Source organism: Dermacentor albipictus, chromosome 1, assembly GCF_038994185.2.
Source record: "Dermacentor albipictus isolate Rhodes 1998 colony chromosome 1, USDA_Dalb.pri_finalv2, whole genome shotgun sequence".
Taxonomy (NCBI): Eukaryota; Metazoa; Arthropoda; class Arachnida; order Ixodida; family Ixodidae; genus Dermacentor; species Dermacentor albipictus.
The window spans coordinates 201,535,909-201,558,973 of record NC_091821.1 but is presented as its reverse complement, the minus strand read 5'-3'; the positions used below and the strand labels follow the sequence as shown (position 1 = coordinate 201,558,973).

The following is a 23,065-nucleotide window of genomic DNA, read 5'->3' as shown; positions in this document are numbered from 1 at the left end:
TAATGGGGAAAGTGCGTACATTCCGGCTGCGGTCTTATCTGCAAACGCGATGAGTGTGATGTGAACTACAGGGGCTCGTCATTATCATAATCATCAGTTTTGTCATCAGTCTTTCATGTCCACCGAGGCGCCTCCCATCGACCTCCGGTCACGCCTGTGTTGCGCCACCTGACCCGATCCTATGCCTGCAAATTTCCTCAGTTCACCCCATCTCCTATAATTATCGGCCGTACCCGAGTGCGCTTCCATCCCTTCCCTTGGCACCCATGCGGTAACTCTAATATACCATCGCTACGCATTACAACCAGCCGCGGTAGACCAGTGGCTATGACGTCACGCTGCTGAGGCTTGAGGTCGCGGGTTCGATCTCGAAATGCAATAATGCACGTGTAAGGTGCACGTTAAAAAAAAAACCAGGTGGTCAAAATTATTCCGCAATTCCCCACTACAGTGTCTTGGCACGTGAAGCCCAAGAATTTTTAATTATGCCTTTCATTGCCTGCCCAACTTAATTTGTTCTTAATCTTAACTCTATATCGGCTACCCCCATTTTTATTAACACGGCTCTCTTCTGTAGCTCTTAACGTTGTACCTGTCACCTCTCGTTCCATCGCTTTTACCATTGTCTTTAGCTCCTTCTCGTGCTTCTTTCTTGTAGTTTCTGCGCCATATGTCAGTACCGGTAGAATGAAATTACTGTATACTTTTCTTTTCAAAGGTAGCGCTGAGCTGCCGGCCATGAGTCATGAACCCATTTTTATTCTTCTGTAGAACTCTCCCAGGTGCCCTGTGACTAATTGAAGAAGATAAATGTACTTTTGCACCGATTACAAATGCTGACAGCCAGTCACAAATTCTTGTTCTTTTGTTGTCTTAGTCATCTGCATATGAATATTCAGGCATATTCGAACCCTGTCAGCTAAAGTTCTCAATCTTTGTTGCAAGTCACCTCAAACGTTGCTGAACAGCACGATGCCACCTGCAAACCGCAGGCTGCTGAGATATTCCCTGTTGATCTTCGCACCTAATCGTTCCCAGTATGAGAGCCTGAATACTTCTAAGCATGCAATGAGCCGTATTGGGGAGGTTGTCTCTCCTAAAGCCCCTCAATCTCCCAAAGTAGCGCCATTCACTTCCCTCCTCCTCCGCTCGGCGCGGCCTCGACGGTGGCGCCGCCGGTGGTGGGCCTGCCGTAGCAGACGACGGCTAACACGCTACGGGAGGAAATCCGCGGAAAAGTTCGTTCGAGTCCTGCGGAGCAGTTTTTTCAAACTAGATCTTGCTTTGTCAGTCGGTAACTGGCCTTAAGAATGTCGTGTCGGATTTGCGGAAGAAATAGAGAAAAGCACCATTATTCAAGGTGTATTTAAGGCGTAAAGCGCGCGCACGTTGAAAGTTGGTGTTGCTGAAACACGACACAAGCACGCGGTGTGCTCAGACACGCGTGTAATTACCAGAGTTTCAGGTTTTGACAGCGTGAAAGTATGTGCACGTGGTTTCGTAGGTTAATTTACGTACCTGCAGGATGCTTTTGTTCGGCCGGCGCGTGAGAGATTCCGACTGTCTGCGGTCAGCAATGCCTGGCAGCAGGGCCGTTTCTGTTGCGCGCCTTTTACAGATTTACGTAGCTCATGCACAGGTTGTGGTGGCCATGAGCAACGTTTTCACACATAGGCGGTATAGATAATTTGAACAACGTACCAGCATATGAAATCGTTATTTATATATTATAGTGCAAATGGTTAGAATTTGATAGAAAAAAAAGAAGCAACTTGACGGGACAACTGGAAAGAGGTTAAGAAAATAATTATCCCCCTCCCCTCATTGGCACCAGCAACACTTTTGCTGAAGTGTTAATTTTATCTCTGTATACTGCGTGTGTCTGTATTCTTTTGCGTTGTAAGTTTTCACAAGGAAGCAGTGTTGCGTTAACTGGAACAGTCAAGGCACACAAGACAGAAAAAAAGTTGATTCTTGGGTTTTACATCCCAACACCACGATCTCATAAGGCACGCCATAATGGGGGCTCCGGATTAAATTTTTTCCAGCTGGGGTTCTTTAACGCGCCCCCAATGCACTGGACACGGGCCCGTTTTGACACGGGCGTCAAAAGAGGAGGTTGGAGGAGCCGTGGCCCTTACTTCACAAACCCGCGCGTTCTTTGCCACTTGCTCGAAGTCAGCTGCCCGATCATGTGAATCCACACTTTTCTTCGTTTTGCGTTGCGCCCGGCGGATGGTAAAGCAAAAAGCTTTTTGCCGTCACTGGGTCTGTTGTGGCAACCGTAGGCGCAGCAGCACGGCATCGTAATTAAGCACTCGGCCCTAACACATTGTATAAAACTACCGCGCTCCTTCAAACCGCCTGCCGTATTTTCGTCGCGCAGGCCCAAGAATGGGGGTCGCAGCGCGCTGGAAAGAAAAGATATACAAAAGCGCGGCGCCTGCTCTGCGCCGGAAAGAAAAAAATATACAAAAGCGCGGGGCCTGCTTTCACGTGACACAGATTGGCCAATGCGGGAGCGGAGGAGGCCGCGGCGACAGGAGAAGTGGAGGAGGAAGCGCCTGGGTGAGCGGGTGGCGGAAAGATCTAAGAATGGCGCTACTTTTGGAAAATTGAGGGGCTTTAGTCTCTCCGTGCCTGACCGCTTTCTGAAAAGGAATTTCCTTCTTTGTCTGCGACGAACTATAGCTATGGAATATTTATAGAGGGCGTTCCTTTCGCAGATTATAAAATTTTTTTTTTTTTGATGAAAAGGCTATCAACGTAGCGAATGTGACCGTTTTTGCAGGGAGTTCCTAAGTGAAGTGGACATACATTTTCATAGGACATACATTTCCTCTAATAACGTGAGTTTTAGAGCGCTGAATAAAAATTTGTTACCTTTTGTTGGAGACCTTGGACCAGTTGTTTAGATGGCGTAATTATAGGACGTAATTACAACTTTCTTAGCGCTATAGGAGTGTACTTATTGTCACGATAAATCTAAGTTCTCTTGGTAACGTTTCCCAAGAGTACTCAGAAACGAGCACTTAAATGCGCCATGAGTTACCTTCACTGTAAAGAAAAAAAAAATTAGTGGGATTTGTAAGAGAGCGGGATTATGAGGACTGCGGAAATATAGAATGAACAATTATTTTTTATTTTTATTTCTTTATTTATTTTTATTTTCTTTTTTTTTGCTATCGATAGTCACTGCTCGACATCAGCAAGTGGACGCCGTATTTTTAACCACTTGGGCTTGGACCATTCAGTGGTTCATATCAACTGCACTTAATGTGCTGATAAACTATTTTCATAATTGGAATTTTAAAAATTCATGCTTAGAAAATGCTGCGCATGAGCAAATGTTGCGGTGCTACAGGCACGGGCACACATAGGGGGGGGGGGGGACTTTTCAGCCCCTATGTTGGGACACTTATCTAATAATGGCTGGAAACTATGGCGTTAACAGGTTCGACTTTTATAAGGGTACTAGACTTATTTAGCATGGAGAAAACATGATACCTCTGAAGCCCCGCTAAAACGAATGCACTCCGTGGCAGTACTCCCGGTACACGGGAGCAGTCACGTCTTCACCGAAGACCGCACAGATATGAGACGCCAAGGAATCTCTGTCTGTATCACGCATTAGACACCGCTTATTTCTGTGACGACTGCCTCAGATTACTATTCACTGGAGGTTATTGACAAAATGATAACTGGCGAAGCATCATGGCAGCGGCGGATTTCTGTAGGTGTGCGCGAATATTCAAAAGTTCCGGATAATGACTGGAACATTGGCCTGTATTTGATTAGGCCTTTGAATCAAATAGTCACTATTCGCAGATGCGAATATTTTTCGAGTAGTTCTCGAATAATTCACATCGCCAGAGTTAACACGAAACTGAAGGAAATATCACGCAAGCTTCAGCCCTTCCACTGTGTTTTTTTTTTCAACGAACCCTCTGCGGGTTTCCTTTATAAGAACCGCTACTGTTGGTTGGACGGCAAATTTTTTTCCCTTTTGGTGCTCCTAAAGAATTGAAATTTACGTAAAGCGCGCTGCATCTATCAAGGAACCAGGCCTTTGGGGCTAAACCCCAATCGGCCACCCTCAAATCTCGCTCACGTGATATGTGGCAATGGACATTCTTTGGTGCAATTTATCGGTGCTGCAACTATGTGCTTTCTTGGAAATAAATCTAAATGCGCTCGAATGCGGTATTATGTATTACTATAGTCACATCGTCTGCCGCGACCATTCCGACGAAAGAACAAGTGTTTTCTTCGCTCTGCCATTCCTGCAGTCAGCGCCCATTGCGGTTTCATTCTCGGAAGTACGTATACACACAGATCCAAACGCACTGGCAACACGGCTCATAGAGCATACCTGCTAATTCGTGACAAGGCGATGCAATCGGTAACTTTCCAACGTAGCGAACACTTGGATGTCAACAGTGATTTATGTTAATAGATAAAAAGCTGATCATTCGAAAATTATCTGGAAAATATTGGATATTCCATTCCGTTCGTTATTGGCACTATTTGATTCATACTCAATAAGTTCTCATACATTACTATTTGCACACCCCTATAAGATAGCGTTAAAACTGTGCTAGTGAACCCAGGAATTTCGTCCAGCCTTCGTTTACTGTGGAGTTGTTACGAAGGTCGCCTGGGTGATATTTGGGGACGAAGCAGTTGCGCGCGTGACATGAATATCCTTCTCGACAGCGCACAATACGCAGCTCCTTCATGTCCTGCATCGTAAACCCGTCAGGTAGCAGCTGCTGGAGTTCATACACTCCGGCAGCTGTTCACACATCTATATATGTATATGGTTTCTTTCATTTCCGTGTAGTGTTATTTTTACATTACATTTCAAATTAAAAAAAAAGAACAAGAGATTTACCCTATGCGTTCCTTGGTTTCACTGTCTGTTGGCTTCGTATGATTCTGACTAACAAAAATCGGGCCTCTCGTTTCCCTTTATTGTAGTAACTGTGTATATATAGGGTGATCACGAGTAAGCATATGGGTCCAAATAAGAGGCGGAGTTCCTTGAATACTTTTCCGTGAAGTGGCTGCGCCTTTTTTTAAACCGATGCCCCTGTGAAGGTGCACCGCCCTCCGTCTTAAGAATAATTTTCGGGATGTTTATATTTAATGACGCGACTCCGTACATTTGGTAACAATTGTGTGCATAAAATAGTTGCGGGATTCCAACACAGGAGAAGTCAGCGTCCACGCAAGCGTAAGATCATCTCTGCTCTCCGGGCTTTAGAGTGCCGCCTCCAGGCCTAGATTTCACATTTTTTTATATGCATCGTTCCGTGATTATTCTGAAAAGTCCCAGTCCATACGTTCAATACGTTCGTCTTGGTCGCATGCGAAGGTTATGCGAAAACCTTTTATTCGCCCATTCTAGCCCAAAGAGATGAACTCACTTGCACTCAGGTTTCTGCAGCTCCAGGTTGGTTTGGAAGGTGATGCCGCAAGTGAAGAAGCGCCGTAGCAGCTCCTTTCTGTCGCACACATCGGGGTACTTGAAAGACGTATTGACGACAAGACACGTTGTCTCCATGGTGGAGGCAGGTGTCGTTGTGGAAGGGTACTCTGATTCAGTGGTGCTCGAAGCGCTCGAAGCGCTTTCGGTACTTGTTGTCGTTGACGACTCCGTCGGTGCTGGTCCCCTGGTTATGGGGGTTAGGTGGGGCGGTGGCGTTGTAGTCGAGGTCGTCGTAGTTGGCTTTGTCGGTGTCCCTGCGAGATAAAGACTATGGAGCGATGAAACTTTCTGTGCGCGTGGCTCGCTTACCTGTACTACATTCTGGCCCGCCTGGTCCACCGGGTCCTCCAGGACCGCCTGGTCCACCGGGTCCTCCAGGTCCTCCCAATCCCCCAGGCTCTCCTGGCTTGGGTCCATTCGGGCCGTTGGGTCCATTCGGGCCACCAATGCCACCGGGACCGCCTGGCCCTCCTGGACCACCAGGACCACCTGGCTGTCCTGGTGGCGGGGCTGCTTTACCATCTGGCCCCGGTGGTCCTCCAGGACCACCGGGCCCCCCAGGACCTCCGGGCCCCCCAGGACCTCCGGGACCCCCAGGACCACCGGGTCCATTCGGACCACCAGGCCGACCTGGGGGCTGGCAAACTGCCGGATTAGGGCCACCGGGCCCGCAGGGGCCGCCTGGGCCGCCGGGGCCGCCTGGTCCACAGGGGCCGCCCGGCTGGCCGCATTTATCCATATTTGGGTTTGTCACGGCCATTGTCAAGTGCGGGGATTTTGTGGTGGGCCGCACAAGTTCGTTTTCGATCCCGCACAAGCGTGCATATTTGGTCAACAGCACACTGTCGAAAAAGCTGGTGGTTGGCTTGATTGGCAGGTCCGTATTTTCGCAGAGGGAGTCATGATAGGCGTCCTTTGTACAATTCATGAACTCACGAACAAAGCTGTAATGAATGAACACAAAGCCATTTCAACTCGGCTCCCACCGGTTGTTTTCCGGTGTACACGTTAGTTTAGAAGGCGAGTTGATGTTCAGGTAATTATATTACAGCGACGCTAGTTCAAGGTCTCCCTTGCCCGTCACTATTCATATTGACCACGCATTGTGAAATATACGCTACCACTTATGTCCAATGCGCTCCCGTATTCCAAAACTTACTCGACGGGCGTTGCCGCGCCTCTGCATAAGTTGTCCATCACATGTCTTGAGGTGCGCGATTTAACATCAGCAAACTGCACGGTGGGGGTTATGAGGAACACCGTAATGCAAGGGTGTTAAGGATGGCGAAGCAGATGGACGTTTGAACACGGTGATAGCTCGCTCACGTTTCAAACATGATTTAATTGTTTCCCATAAAATCCACGTTGTTTGGGCCCACGAGCCTGCGCTGCGATGAAGCAGAGTGTAGCTCGCAACACGAAGCTACGCGGGCCACGCCTCTCTAGGCGCCACTGCAGCTGCACACTTCGAGCAGTGCAGTCAAGCTCGTTGCACTGGCGCTCAGCCGAGCGCAGCCTAGCGCTCCCGTCCACACTAAATGGGATTAAGATAGTTCACGGAAGCGTTACACCGGGCAGCCGCGAAAAAGCAAGAAATAAAAAATAGTGTCGTACTGGCACACGGCTTTGTCCATTTTGTCAATCTGCTGTCCTTCCACTTCTGCATAGAATCCAACGGCGCAGTAGGAGTACAGCCGAGCTAGCACGGTGTTGTTGCATCCTCTTTGTGCACCTGAAAGCAGGTTGACCTTACGCATCACATTCTGGAATGATCGCCGTGTCAATTCGCGCGCTTTTCTGCATTTTTGGCGTCGCGCGTCAAGTCACTGCAGCAAAGGTTTTCTTCATGGCTGTGGGGCGCGGCGAGCTATAGACAAACCATCGTTCTTTTGTGAAATTGTGTTATTATTAAGCAGCAGAAAGGCAGGTAATTCGCTGCCCCAACTGGTTGTAAAGAAACTGGCATGAAAACGGAGAGAACAAGGCTTTCCTTGACTTTTTATTCTAAAGGCGGCGTTCAAGCACGCTGATACAGCGAGCTCCAGCCTATAACGGCGATTTTAAGCCAAATCTCAGCAACTTCTTGACCAACTTGTCGCTGGACGTACTAAGCAGCCTCAAGTTGTACTTAGGATTAACTGTTCGGCTAGTTGGTCTTGGATAACTGTTGAGGACCATTGGCGTTAAAAAATACGCACACATTGAAATGGGGACAAACACTGTAACGCTCGCCTTCGCCCTCTCTTTTTACGTTTGCATCAGCAGTTACTTCTATGTTCGCCTCAACGAGACTCCTCAATAGTTACTCAAGTTATAGACTGATTTTTTATACATTCACCTAATGTGTATTCGGTATTGAAGTTTCATTTTTTTAGTACTCACACACGACCCAGTATGCCAGCGTATGGTATGCCAGTATGGAGCTCTCATGCCGCGAGCATCGCAACAGTAGTAACAACCGCCGAAAATAAAACTCAGTAAAAGACATTCAGATATTCTTGCGACGTCTCTTGAGCGGATTAGCAGTGGTTGAGTAAGGGATGTGCCTCAACCAGTGTTTTAGCAAGGGCACTTGTCTTCGTCAGAGCGACAAGTGTTGTCCTTGGTATCGTTTATAGCTCACTATCTCCCACGCTCAACAGGAGAATAAGCGAGGGCAAGGCTACCGGAAGTCTAAATGTCGCAGATAAAAAAAAGGAGGAGTGGGGAATTGTGCTGCAGGTTTTTTCATGCAATATGGTGGTAAAAACGGGACAATAATCATCGCGTGCAAGCATAAAGTGGAAATGAAGAGAAAAATTAAACGAGCGAAGAAATTAAGGTTAAGACAAACTGAGCTGCATCAAGAGGCGCCAAAGGGGGGGGGGGGAAGCAATGAGGAGAAATTACATGTTTTGTTCAAAGTTGACAGAACGAGACATTGACAAAAGAAAAACCAAATAAATCAACAAGAATTGACGCGCCCAAAATCAACGAAAGGTGATGATAAATTGCTATAGTTAAGAGAAATCAGTCAGAAAGAGACTTGTAAGATAATCATTGCGGCGGTGGATAGGCATGATGGAAAAAGGAAGGGAAGGAAAGGAGAGAGCACAGCACTCTCAACTCAATTGGACGCAATTGGACGCAATTGGACCTTCAATTGGACGCACTGCGTATTTTATCGTTCGGCGTCGGTCAGATTATAGTGAGCCCCCCTCCCCCCCCCCCCCCAAAAAAATGGCCCTGCACGCGTCTTGTGCAGCGCTACTTCATTACGCCATTTACTGAACTCGCCGTAAACAGGCTTCGTGAGCTAAACTAGGTTCGTTTTTGTTTTTTGTTTTCTAGAAAAAGGTAACCTTCTTCCAGTTATCTGCGACGGTCCTTTCAACAATTGGTTTGTAAGGCGAAGCTTTGCTTGCCTGCCCTCCTGGCTGGAGTTTCATGTGCGCCGAACGCAAGTACCAACAAGCGGCCTTGTAGGTACAACCCCTTTATGTTAACCGACGAAGCAGTGCCAGTAAGTGCACCTCTGCTCTGCGTAATAAAAAAAAATCCTGCTTAAAACGAAAATATGTCTCAAGCACACCGCGCTCTTAAGAGGAAGCTTTAGCTCGGGTGCTCCTATGTAAATACATGTAAAAGGAGAATTCGTTTTTCTCGTCAACCACTGCACCAAATTTGCCGAGGTTTGTTGCATTTAAAAGAAAAACTTAAAATCTAGTGACTTTTAGGTTCAAATGTTCGAGTTAGGTTGTCAATTTTTTATTAAAAATTGGCCAAAATCGCAAATTTTCAAAAAACGATACTATCAAGTTCATACCTGTGTAACTCAACAACCAAAAATGATAATACAATTCTGTGAATTGCATTTAATAGTGCATCTAAAGCGGACGAAATTTATATGTTACACATCAATATAAAAAAATTTAGTAATATGGAAATAGAGCTTTTGCAGAACCCTTGTAACCAACGTAACAAATTCACGTATGATGTAAAATGACATATCGAATCTGTCCGCTTTGAATGATCTAATGGATGTCGTTTACATCTGATCTTGATGCAGAGCTATGAATTTGTAAACTTCGTGCTTCTATTTTTTTCAAGTGGTCGAATATTTGAAAATCTTTTTAACAAAACTCAAGCCCTAAATCGAAATTACGCTTCCAACAGTAACTAGAATTTAACTTTCTCTCTCAAATGCAATCAATTTCATTAAAATCTGTCCAGGGGTTATCTAAGAAAAATGTTTTTACGTTTAAGGTGTATTTGAATAGGCCGCGTAGGAGTTGGGCCCGAGCTAAAGCTTCCCCTTAAGGCCATAGCGTGGAACATTTAATAGATTCTTTCATTTACTTGATTTTCTGTGATGTAGCCATTCGGTATGGGCCATTGGGTGTGCGTTATTTCTTCACCAATCCTCAGAATGCGCTCGCGCGTCTGTGACACAATACTTACAGAATCTTTAGGTACGGCTAGATATGCATCTTATCTGTGTGTGCACAGGTCATCACCATTGTTCCCTTTACAAGCATCACATCGCCTTCATCTTCTGGACATTTCGGCGTAGACGTCCCACACTGTGCGTTCGCCTGATTTCGGCGTAGCTTGCGAGTGGTGCAGTGCATAAACATAACTATCTAATGCCAATGAAGTTGTGACCTCTGCGGTAGATAAAGATTGAGTGATTACACGCTGACAGAATGAAAGCAAATAATTGTGCCCATCGACGTTAGTTGTATAGCATTTGACTAGCCGCTTCACCAAAAAACGTCGCTTCACATAAATTCCAACCTGTGCGTGTGATCTTCATATTTGTTACACGCTACTTACCTGCGTACAGTTGTTTCATAGGCACTGGCGCAGTTTCGGAACAGTTTACGTCAAATGCTCTCGCCAGCAGATTTCGCATGAGAGAAATGTTGTGCGTCTCGTCGAATACCATGCAGTGGTGCCTGACCTGAGCTTGTTGTATGCAGGATTCGAATTCTCGAATGGCACTTGAAGGGAAAAAGGAAATTTACAGCAGGGCTTACAATCTTCAAACATCTGTCCATTTTTCGTAAAGATGCGTTTTACTGAAGGCCGCCAATATTATTGCGCTCCACACTATCCCAGTCCTGTCGTCCGCCGTGCCAAGAGGTCTAGTTCACTGAAGAAGTTGTGTATATTGCATGACGAATGAATAGCCGGAGAAGGGACTTTTTTGCGATAGAATATTCCAAACTGGGACATCTTACACTATTGCTATAATGAAAAAGGTTGATGAGTTAGCGCAACTGGTGCTAAAAATAAAATTAAATGGCGTGGACAGATTCTGCTAAATTGACACGGGATGTCATTATTAGGCAACTGTGCTTTTCTTGCATAAGCTATCCGAATATTTCGGATAGAGTGTGTGGCTGTACACAAAAAGAACGAGCTCTACTGTGAACTACCCCTACTGTGCGGCCTGGCAGGACAGGCAAACTGTCCTGACAGGCCGCTGTCCTGAGGCAGAGAGTAGCAACAACACTGGAGACCTGGTAAGATAAATTCACTTCCTGTTCCTCACATATCGTTGGGCATGGGAATGTGAACCCCAGAAAATCACCGGATGAAATTTCATTAAAACTGAGTGGCCGGCAAATTGATGAAGGCAATGAAACCAGCTTTCCAATTGTACTCACATGCATGCACTAGACTTGGCAGCGTTGGACACGCTGCGCGAGAGGCGTACGGTCACGTTGTACAGTGACGCCACTTCATCCATGATACCTCGGTCACATCGCTTCATGTCGATGTGGTACATGTGTACATTGCACACTGCAAAAGGGCGGCACTTAGGTATAACTTATTTACCTCTAATATGCACAAAAAGCCAAAGCACATGAAAATGCGCCGTAAATGGGGCCGCGTGCTTCTTTCGAACAGCTTAATAAACACTTTCTTACGCGCTTAACTGCTTTCAATTTTTACGCCGTTATAACCACACCATCATGGTCGCAAGTGTGCAACTATTCCAACGAAGCACACAAGCGCCAACTCCCCTAAAGGTAAGTTCACACTATAGTGGAGAAAACGCGTGCGGCATCCATCGTGCGTTAAGTCAGTATGCCGGGAGCGTGGAGTTTGCGAAATGCGGCAGTACCGCATGGAAACCGCTGAAGGGGATCCAACACCACTTTTTTGTGGTAGCCACAAAATGAGCACCCAACAAAAATAGAGTCATGTAGTCAGGTAGACAGCGATAGGGCGGTTTTTTTTTTTTTTTGCTGCCGTCGCGATGCAAGCCGCGTATACATGGATGTAACAGTAGTGTGTCACATTTCTTAGCACGTTTCGCTAATACCTGTCCGACAGAGCGTGCATGTGGCGTACCCCCCTTCGTCCGAAAGAAGACCGTTTTTCAGTTGTTTGCATTCCACTGATAGGTTGAGTCTCACACGGCGGCAGCCATCTCTCTTTCCTTCTCTACCTTAATGCGATACGCCAGCGTTTACATGCACTGCGTCAGACAGCTTACCCCATCTAGAACTACCCTCTCCTGTCGCATTACGGTGACTCGAGTTCCGTGTAAATAGCGCATTACCACTGTTTGCATGGATGCGATGCGATGCTACAAGCACGCACTTTCTCAGAAGTCGCGAACAGTACAAGATAAACCGAGGCGTCGGGGGTGTCACATGAGTGTCGCGCCCGCAAGACACGAGTAAGTGTGACTTTCATGGCGCGGGTCTGCCGCGAATGCGCATGCCGCACCCGTTTTTCCCGCTAATGTGGCAGTACCTTAAGACTGTGGAGTGTTGCTTTTATGGTGTGCTGCAATAAGATGCGTCATTTCGTTACAGCCCCAAACTGCGTTTCACACCTCCTATGCAAAGCTATGCATGCATAGAATGTGCGCCTGTAGCGATGCAGCATACTTAGCGCTCACCGCTCTGATTCTTCCGACGCTGAGCGTCTTCGTAGCCATCGTCTTCCATCTGCATGTAGCGACTTCTCTGGAACTTCTCCTGCTTGGCGCGCGCCAGCTTTCCCCGGAAGAAGGGATCATCTTCGTCATCTTCGTCTTCAACCGCAGCGCGCCGGTTCGCACGGACCGGCTCGCCGTCTTGAACACCGTCGTTGGCGCGCTCTTCGTCCGAGGCTTCCTCCTCGTCGTCCAAAGGGTCGCCCACAACGGGAGCATCCTGCCTTCGGTTGCGCCGACGCGGAGCTCTCTCGACCTGTTCACTGTCCTGGTCGTCCTCAAAGAAGCTGGCGTCCTCACTGCGGTCGTTTGTCTTGAGCTTTTTTTTGCTGAAACCTTCTTCAAAGCCGTACTCATACGAGCTGCCCGGTCGAATGGGGCCTTCGTCGTCTGGGTACGCATGGCCCTCCTTCGCCGTCTCCTGCGGAGCTTCGTTCTTCCTCGCTTTCGAGCGACGCTCCCCGTCGTCCGCGGGCTTTCGTGGCGGTAGCTCGTCATCCCCGTCGTCGCCGCCCCTGCGCAACCTCCTCCGGCTCCCCCGCCCGCCCTCTCCGCCAGAGTCGCCACGCTTCGCGTCTGGCTTGAAGTCGTAGTACTCCTTAGCATCCTCGTCTTCGTATTCCACATTCGGGGGTGGTAACGGAGGAGTCGGCATCGCCTTTGCTGGATCGTTGTAGTAGTCGTAGTCCTCGCGGCCCTTGTACGCGTCGTTTCTGTTCGGTGCCGCCTTGCGTCCGGCGCCACGACGTCGTCTACTCTCCCCGTAGTCGTAAGAATCTGAATCACCCTTTCTGCCGGAGGACGCGGGCGGCCGTTCACGGTGGTTTCGCTGCGACTTCTGCTCCCGCTTGCGCAGGTCATCGTAAAAGTAGTCTGCCGACTCGCTTCCGGCGGAAAACCGTGGGCTCATCTCCCCTTTCGTGCGGCAGTCGACTCCGTACTCTTCCTCTAAAAGCCTCTTGTAGGTCACCAGTTGCGCACTCAGGGACATGTCAGTTTTGCAGGTGCTCCCTTGACTGGCGTTGTCGATACAGTTCTCAAAATCCTTGATAAACCTGTAATATATATGTATATATGTATTTTTATCTAATACACTACCCGCAAGGAAGTTAGCTCTAAGTAGACAAAGGTGAAGCTTGTAATTCGACAATAAAAGTACGCAACCTCCTAAGATGACTTATTTTACAAAGGAATCATCTTCAGCTGACAGTCTATCCATGTTTGAAGGGTAGCACGAATACCTAGAAGGGGAAAGCCGCTGACAAGATAGCGCTTGGTCCTGTCGCTCTATTTCATTCTTTCATCCTATGTGTCGTGTGTCTTTAAACATGGATCAGTGAACACTTACCCAGTTTACTGTTCTCCTTGACAGTCTATACAGAGCCTGTGGAGGGGCAGAGGCTGAAATTGCCTAAGGAAGGCATCCGACCCTTTTCAACCTTCTAGCGGCAATAGCATGCACAACGACAGATTTTTTTTAGCAAGAACATATGTCATTTTGATAAGAAGCAATAACACATTTACATATGATTAAGATATTGTTAACACCAGACATGACGTCACAGTATTTTACATACGATTACAAATTATAACCACGTGGTGAAAGTATATGTTACACATTTCATGCTGCAAATACATGTCTGACTCGCAGAAGAAGGTAAGATAACAGAAGAATAAAGAAACAAGAAAAACAAGAAATTACAGAAATATTATATAGACGCCTATCTTATTTCTCAGGCGATTATTATGTGCTTAACGAGTTTTTGAAAACGTTTAAACAATTACTAAAATACCCTTCATGCTTGTTTATTGCATTATGTTGTCTGTTATGTCATTTTCTGTGTTTTAATTCGTGCGTATTGTGTGCGTCCGTTGGAATTTGGACCTGGCAACGTTTAACGCTAGAACATGATCTAGTGAGACCAGTCTAGCAGTGCTATTCGAGGAATTAGAGGGCAGTAAATGGGATATAATAGGGCTCAGTGAAGTTAGCAGGACAAAAGAAGCATATACAGTGCTAAAAAGCGGGCACGTCCTGAGCTACCGAGGCTTAGCGGAGAGACGAGAACTAGAAGTCGGATTCCTGATTAATAAGGATATAGCTGGTAACATACAGGAATTCTACAGCATTAATGAGAGGGTGGCAGGTCTTGTTGTGAAACTTAATAAGCGGTACAAATTGAAGGTCGTACAGGTCTACGCCCCTACATCCAGTCATGATGACAAGGAAGTCGGAAGCTTCTATGAAGACGTGGAATCGGCGATGGGTAAAGTCAAAACAAAATACACTATACTGATAGGCGACTTCAATGCCAGGGTACGAAAGCAGCAGGCTGGACACAAATCAGTGGGGGAATATGGCACAGGCTCTAGGAATAGCAGGAGAGAGCTATTAGTAGAGTTGGCAGAACAGAATAATATGCAGATAATGAATACCTTCTTTCGCAAGCGGGATAGCCGCAACTGGACGTGGAGGAGCCCGGACGGCAAGACTAGAAATGAAATAGACTTTATACTCTGCGCTAACCCTGGCATCAAACAAGATGTGGACGTGCTCAGCAAGGTGCGCTGCAGTGACCATAGGATGGTAAGAACTCGAATTAGCCTAGACTTGAGGAGGGAACGGAAGAAATTGGCACATAGGAAGCCGATCAATGAGTTAGCGGTAAGAGGGAAAATAGAAGAATTCCGGATCAAGCTACAGAACAGGTATTCGGCTTTACCTCAGTAAGAGGACTTTAGTGTTGAAGCAATGAACGACACTCTTATAGGTATCATTAAGGAATGTGCAATAGAAGTCTGTGGTAAATCCGTTAGACAGGATACCACTAAGCTATCGCAGGAGACGAAAGATCTGATCAAGAAACGCGAATTTATGAAAGCCTCTAACCCTACAGCTAGAATAGAACTGGCCGAACTTTCCAAGTTAATCAATAAGCGTAAGACATCTGACATAAGGAAGTACAATATAGATAGATTGAACATGCTCTCAGGAACGGAGGCAGCCTAAAAGCCGTGAAGAAGAAACTAGGAACAGGCAAGAATCAGATGTATGCGGTAAGAGAGAAAGCCGACAATATCATTACTAATATGGATGAGATAGTTCAAGTGGTTGAGGCGTTCTATAGAGATTTATACAGTACCAGTGGCACCCACGACGATAATGGAAGAGAGAATAGTCTAGAAGAATTTGAAATCCCACAAGTAACGCCGGAAGAAGTAAAGAAAGCCTTGGGAGCTATGCAAATGGGAAGGCAGCTGGGGAGGATCAGGTAACAGCAGATTTGTTGAAGGATTGTGGGCAGATTGTTCTACAAAAACTGGCCACCCTGTATACGCAATGCCTCATGACCTCGAGCGTACCGGGATCTTGCAAGAACGCTAACATAATCCTAATCCATAAGAAAGGGGACGCCAAAGACTTGAAAAAGTAAAGACCGATCAGATTACCGTCCGTTGCCTACAAAATATTTCCTAAGGTAATCGCAAATAGAATCGGGAACACCTTAGCCTTCTGTCAACCAAAGGAACAGGCAAGATTCCGTAAAGGCTATTCAACATTAGACCATATTCATACTATCAATCAGGTGATAGAGAAATGTGTGGAATATAACCAACCCTTATATATAGCTTTCATTAATTAGGAGAAAGCGTCTGACTCATTCGAAACCTCATCAGTCATGGAGGCATTACGGAATCAGGGTGTAGACGAGCGGTATGTAAAAATACTGAAAGCTATCTATAGCGGCTCCACAGCCACCGCAGTCCTCCATAAAGAAAAAAACAAAATCCCAATAAAGAAAGGCGTCAGGCAGGGAGATACGATCTCTCTAATGCTATTCACAGCGTGTTTACAGGAGGTATTCAGAGGCCTGGATTGGGAAGAATTGGGGATGAGAGTTAATGGAGAATACCTTAGTAACTTGCGATTCGCTGATGATATTGCCCTGCTTAGTAACTCAGGAGACCAATTGCAATGCACGCTCACTGACCTGGAGAGGCAAAGCAGAAGAGTGGGTCTAAAAATTAATCTGCAGAAAACTAAAGTAATGTTTAACAGTCTCGGAAGAGAACAGCAGTTTACGATAGGTAGCGAGGCACTGCAAGTGGTAAGGGAATACATCTACTTAGGGCAGGTAGTGACCGCGGATCCGGATCATGAGACAAATAATCAGAAGAATAAGAATGGGCTGGGGTACGTTTGGCAGGCATTCTCAGATCATGAACAGCAGGTTGCCATTATCCCTCAAGAGAAAAGTTTATAACAGCTGTGTCTTACCAGGACTCACGTACGGGGCAGAAACCTGGAGGCTTACGAAAAGGGCTCTACTTAAATTGAGGACGACGCAACGAGCTATAGAAAGAAGAATGATGGGTGTAAGGTTAAGGGATAAGAAAAGAGCAGATTAGGTGAGGGAACAAACGCGAGTTAACGACATCTTAGTTGAAATCAAGAAAACAAAATGGGCATGAGCAGGACATGTAATGAGTAGGGAAAATAACCGATGGTCATTAAGGGTTACGGACTGGATTCCAAGGGAAGGGAAGCGTAGCAGGAGGCGGCAGAAAGTTAGATGGGCGGATGAGATAAAGAAGTTTGCAGGGACAGCATGGCCACAATTAGTACATGACCGGGGTAGTTGGAGAAGTATGTGAGAGGCCTTTGCTTTGCAGTGGGCGTAACCAGGCTGATGATGATGATCGTGTGCGTCGCTTGGAAAACCAGAAAGTACTTCAATGCTCCGTGTGTGAAGCGTGCTTTCATATATTAAATGCAAAACCTTGAAATATTGCACCTGCTCTACGCTTCATGCCATAGAAAAGCTGTTCTTGAATGGCACACCTTCGGTTTAATATGTTCAAGCCAACAAAATCAAAGCACTATTTTCTTTCCTACAAAGCACGAGCGAGACAAAGTGCGCAAGCAACACAATTATTTACGAGTGCAGGAGCCCTATAACGTAAAACTATTCCAATATGTTTTCATTCCAATCTCCTGACGTCAACTTTGCGTAACCGCCGACGAAAGCATCGGGCGCTCACCCGCAGGCTTGTCTGAACAGACAAATCAAACGCTCTCTTCGTTTATAGGAGGTCACTTTTGCTTGCTTGAAGAACAAATAACATTGCCTGCACTGAGCGGCTTGTCTCATCTATTTGGCAGTCAAGAGGCGAGGAGCACGCTTAAGTGGAGAGGGATTCGATAGGGCCGAGCCACTGTACTGAAAATCGATAACCGGATGAAGAGAGTGGTGCCGGCGTCTACGATTGGTCCACTTTACTTAGCTTGCGGTGGCTGGTCGAAAATTGCGGCGACATGCAACGGAAGCTTATGACGCTAAAACGGATCCTCAGCAAAGAAGAGTTGGAAGAACTAGGTCGTAAACGTTGCGAAAGTGCTGGAAAGCATTACACGGCCACGCAGAAAACTTTATTGCATGCAAATAAACCCATGCTCCCCGGCAGGTGCGAGTAGCCAATGCCTGAGGGATCGGAGGCAGCCATATTTTATTCCTTTCGGAACGGGTCAGCCTGCGGCTATTCAGAAGAAAATGCAGTTTTGTTCGGCATATTAATGCATCTTTATCGCGTACACGTCACTTTGACACGGTGAGTTTTTGCGGTTTTGTGATGTCGCGTGAGAGGCACGTGAAGTAGGCGCAGTCCGAAAACTTTTGACCAATAGCCGAGGGCTAATGACGAAAAGGGGTCGAATCAGAAATAACCACTTTTCTTTGGTTCGGTCAAATCTTGCATCATCAGTGCGTACAGGTCATATCAGATGGGGAGCTATCACGGTTTTCGTGACTTCACGTGACAGACAGGCGAAGCGCGGGTGGTTCAAAAATGTTTTTGACCAATTGCGCAAGGCTGATTCCAAAATTGGAATAGTTTTACGTTATAGCGCCCCAAGTTAAGTCACGCAAACGAGCCGCAAGAACAAATATGTAGGGAGAACAGCAACATTAGCGGTGTGGATAAGCAGATATGTCTTGCGGAGGCCCCCACGGCAGAAGTTTCGCCAGGGGGAAAATAATTAACATCCACTATTAAGAACAAAGCGTGAAAGGAAAAGTTTTTTGCATCGTCCTCTTCCTGATTTTCGCTGAATATATTGCTTGTCCTATCTTTCTGCCTTCGAGTTGTGAATTCGTTCTGACCCTCCTTGTTATAGCTCACATTGTAGAGCGACTGCTTTGGTAACGCCGGAACGCCAAAGGTAACGCCGTTACCTTTGGTAATCCCTAAGGTAACGCCGGAAGAACTAAAGAAAGCATTGGGAGATATGCAAATGGGAAGGCAGCTGGGGAGGATCAGGTAACAGCAGATTTGTTGAAGGATTGTGGGCAGATTGTTCTACAAAAACTGGCCACCCTGTATACGCAATGCCTCATGACCTCGAGCGTACCAGAATCTTGGAAGAACGCTAACATAATCCTAATCCATAAGAAAGGGGACGCCAAAGACTTGAAAAATTATAGACCGATCAGCTTACTGTCCGTTGCCTACAGACTATTTACTAAGGTAATCGCAAATAAAATCAGGAACACCTTAGACTTCTGTCAAGCAAAGGACCAGGCAGGATTCCGTGAAGGCTACTCAACAATACATCATATTCACACTATCAATCATGTGATAGAGAAATGTGCGGAATATAACCAACCCTTATATATAGCTTTCATTGATTACGAGAAAGCGTTTGATTCTGTCGAAACCTCAGCAGTCATGGAGGCATTACGGAATCAGGGTGTAGACGAGCCGTATGTAAAAGTACTGAAAGATATCTATAGCGGCTCCACAGCCACCGTAGTCCTCCACAAAGCAAGCAACAAAATCCCAATAAAGAAAGGCGTCAGGCAGGGAGATACGATCTCTCTAATGCTATTCACAGCGTGTTTACAGGAGGTATTCAGAGACCTGGATTGGGAAGAATTGGGGATAAAAGTTAATGGAGAATACCTTAGTAACTTGCGATTCGCTGATGATATTGCCCTGCTTAGTAACTCAGGAGACCAATTGCAATGCACGCTCACTGACCTGGAGAGGCAAAGCAGAAGAGTGGGTCTAAAAATTAATATGCAGAAAACTAAAGTAATGTTTAACAGTCTCGGAAGAGAACAGCAGTTTACGATAGGTAGCGAGGCACTGCAAGTGGTAAGGGAATACATCTACTTAGGGCAGGTAGTGACCGCGGATCCGGATCATGAGACAAATAATCAGAAGAATAAGAATGGGCTGGGGTACGTTTGGCAGGCATTCTCAGATCATGAACAGCAGGTTGCCATTATCCCTCAAGAGAAAAGTATATAATAGCTGTGTCTTACCAGTATTCACCTACGGGGCAGAAACCTGGAGGCTTACGAAAAGGGTTCTACTCAAATTGAGGACGACGCAACGAGCTATGGAAAGAAGAATGATAGGTGTAACGTTAAGGGACAAGAAAAGAGCAGATTGGGTGAGGGAACAAACGCGAGTTAATGACATCTTAGTTGAAATCAAGACAAACAAATGGGCATGGGCAGGACATGTAATGAGGTCGTTAAGGGTTACGGACTGGATCCCAAGGGAAGGGAAGCGTAACAGGGGGCGGCAGAAAGTTAGGTGGGCGGATGAGATTAAGAAGTTTGCATGGACGGCATGGCCACAATTAGTACCTGACCGGGGTTGTTGGAGACGTTTGGGAGAGACCTTTGCCCTGCAGTGGGCGTAACCAGGCTGATGATGATGATGATGATGATGATGATGATGATTTGGATAGGCGGTGGTACCGGGATCGATGCCCATGTAAAACTATTCCAAACTATTCTATTCAAATCCTGCAATCAGCCCTCCATGATTGGTCAAAAAAATGTTGGGCCACCCTCCACTTCGCCTGTCTTTCAGGCAACGTCACAGAAACCGCGAAAACCCCCCCATCTGATATGATGTATGGACACTGATTAGGCATGATTAAACCGAACGAGAGAGAGAGAGAGAAACGTTTATTAAACGAAACAGTGTCCCGAGCGAGGCCGGGTATCACCCTAAGGCGGGAGGGCTCCTTAGTCCAGGAACCCTCTCGCTTCGACTGCCCTCTTGGCCCTGGCGACGAGTTGTCGTTGGTCTTCCAGGTCCCCGAGGGTTAGCTTGGCCTCCCACGTTTCGAATAGGTCATTTGCTTCTATTGCTCGTTTTGCGTGCGTTTCTGGTTGCATTTCGCTGCCTTCCTGCCACGGGCATTCCAGGAGCAAGTGTGCCGGAGTGTCGGGTACGTTGCAAAAAGGGCAGAGGTAGCCGTGGAGCGTCGGGTAGAGGCGATGCATTATCGTTCCGTGCGTGTATGTGTTACTTTGCAGGCGTCTAAGGATTAGGCTTTCTTCTCTGTCGAGTTTAGGGTGCGGTGGAGGGTACACTCGACGCTCGAGGCTGTAATGTTGCAATATGGCCGAATAGTTGGTGGGTACGGCTTCCGCCTCTTGTGTCACGGGTCCGAGAGCGCGTGCACTCTAAGAAGAATTCCGGGGAGAACGGAAGTAACTGCGCAGTTCGTCCCAAAAAGGGCGCTTTCGTCCCTCAAGAGAGTAACTGCATGAATGTGCGTGCCGTGTGCAAATTTTGGAGAGTAAGTGTTTAGTCCCTGGTCGGAAAGAGAGCAACGGGAGGACGAACGGCAACAGTTACTCCCCATGCGCTCCGCTGTTTTCGTCCGTGTCGTGCAGTGATGCGGCAAAAACTGTATTGTCTATAAATCGTGAATAGTTCGAAGTTCGTGCACTGTCCATTGAACTACATGCAAAGCAGCACTTTGCCTCTTCGTGAGAAAATTGCGTGAAATTTAAAGTTGGAATGTGAAGAGCCATGCCCTTCGTGCGCACCCCATAAGTGAGCGATACACATTAAACGCGCAAGTCATTAATAGACTGCCAGATTTTGCTGGTCAATAGTACCTAAGTTCCTTCCGTTCCAAGGAGATTACGAACTTAACTGAAGCGATGTGTAGCTCAAACGGGACACACTAAGCGACAGAGCAATTGTCCGTCTCTGTCGTCTTAGTGCCCCGTTTGAGCTCGCTACACGTTTACATCGTGTAGTGCCTCAGTTTAAAGCACCCTAAGAATACTCGAGCATATTTCTTTTCGCACTCGCTTATGGTTGCAAGTACACTCAACGTTACACTCTCCCCGCACAGCATACAGAAAATGCCGAGTCGCTTTTACATTGCCGCACCTGCGATCCATTGCTTAACTTGTCTCAATTTCCTACCACCATCAAGCAATCTGCCGTGGTGCAGTGGTCAGAGTAGCAAACATGGGAGCGCGAGGACGTGAGTTCGAATCCTGTTTTCGGGCACGGTTTTTTTTCTTTTTTTCAGCTCAGTAATCTTTTTTATTAGCGTATAAATGGCTAATTTCATTAATTCCACCTTTGCGGAGCATCGGAAATAATGACCGTTACTCCTTTGAGGAGCATCGGAAAAGAGCAACTGTTAGTCCTCGGAGGAGTAACGGCATGGGGAGTAACAGTTCATCCCCTCGCACTTACCCCCTAAAGGGAGGAATGGTTGTGGCAGATCAGTTGCTCCCCTAAAGGAGTAACCTCAATACCCCATTTCCTCCTTTTCCTCCATCCATTTCCTCCAATACCCCATTTCCTCCTCCCCATGGGGAGAGGGAGCCCCCTCTCCCCATGGGGAGAGGGGAGCCCGGCTGACGTGCTCGTGGGCAGCGGCGTGGGCCGCTTCGTTCCCTTCTAGTCCCTCGTGTCCGGGTACCCACGTTACGCAGGTGTACTGGTGCGGAGTGCTTCGTCTTTTTAGTATCTTGAGTGCATCGGCCGAGATGCGGCCCCTCAAGAAGTTTCTGCAGGCGGCCTGAGAGTCGGTGAATATAACCGCTGCGTCTGTGCATATGGCGAGAGCGATTGCCGAATCTTCAGCCGTTTCCGGGTTGCGTGCCTTGATTGTTGCCGATGCTAGCTCGGAGCCTTGGGAGTCTACGACGCTCAGAGCGTACGCGTTTCGATGCGGATACTTGGCCGCGTCGGTGTAGTGGGCATTCGGGTCATGCTTGAAACTTCGTTTGATGGCGTTGGCTCTAGCCTGTCTTCGACTCTTCTGATATATGGGATGCATGTTGCACGGGACACGTGCGATGCAAATACACTCTCGAACGTCCGGTGGTATTCGCTCTTTCTTGTCCGTGTCTGCGACATACGTTTCGCTGTAGTTTTGGTGTCGGAGTACTGATCTCCCTGTGGGCGTGAGCTTGAGTCGTTCCAGCTGGCTGTTCTTGTGCGCTTCGGCGAGCTCTTGTCACGTGTTGTGGACGCCCATCTTAAAGAGACGTGATGTAGAGGCCATGGCGGGGAGTCCCAGGGCGACTTTGATTGCCTTCCTTATCATGATGTTCAGCTTTTCTATTTCAGCGTTCTTTAAAGCCAGGTACGGCGTTCCGTATGTGATGCGGCTGGTGAGAAGCGCTTGTATTATTCTTAGAGTGTCTTGCTCCTTGAGCCCGCTTCTTTGGCTTGAGATCCGTTTGACGAGGTGCGTTAGTTGCGAAAGGATGCGTTCTAGTCTCGGTAGGCTGGCAGCTCCCGATCCGTCTTTGTGGATGTGGAGTCCAAGTATTCGCATGGTGTCGACTTTCGGGATTGTTGTC

The 23,065-nt window shown here is 47.1% G+C and overlaps 1 protein-coding gene across 1 annotated transcript in view; it reads right to left on the bottom strand.

Annotated features, from left to right (window-relative positions):
• The window catches only part of LOC139054130 (uncharacterized), a 102,608-nt gene that overhangs the window by 18,832 nt on the left and 60,711 nt on the right, over positions 1-23,065 (bottom strand). Inside the window, exons 16-21 of the mRNA XM_070530730.1 lie at positions 12,390-13,480; positions 11,143-11,278; positions 10,307-10,473; positions 7,106-7,223; positions 5,801-6,435; positions 5,430-5,745 (exon numbers count right to left, since the gene is read on the bottom strand). Coding sequence (XP_070386831.1) covers positions 5,430-5,745; positions 5,801-6,435; positions 7,106-7,223; positions 10,307-10,473; positions 11,143-11,278; positions 12,390-13,480 — 2,463 coding nt within the window. The remainder of the gene's footprint in view (positions 1-5,429; positions 5,746-5,800; positions 6,436-7,105; positions 7,224-10,306; positions 10,474-11,142; positions 11,279-12,389; positions 13,481-23,065) is intronic.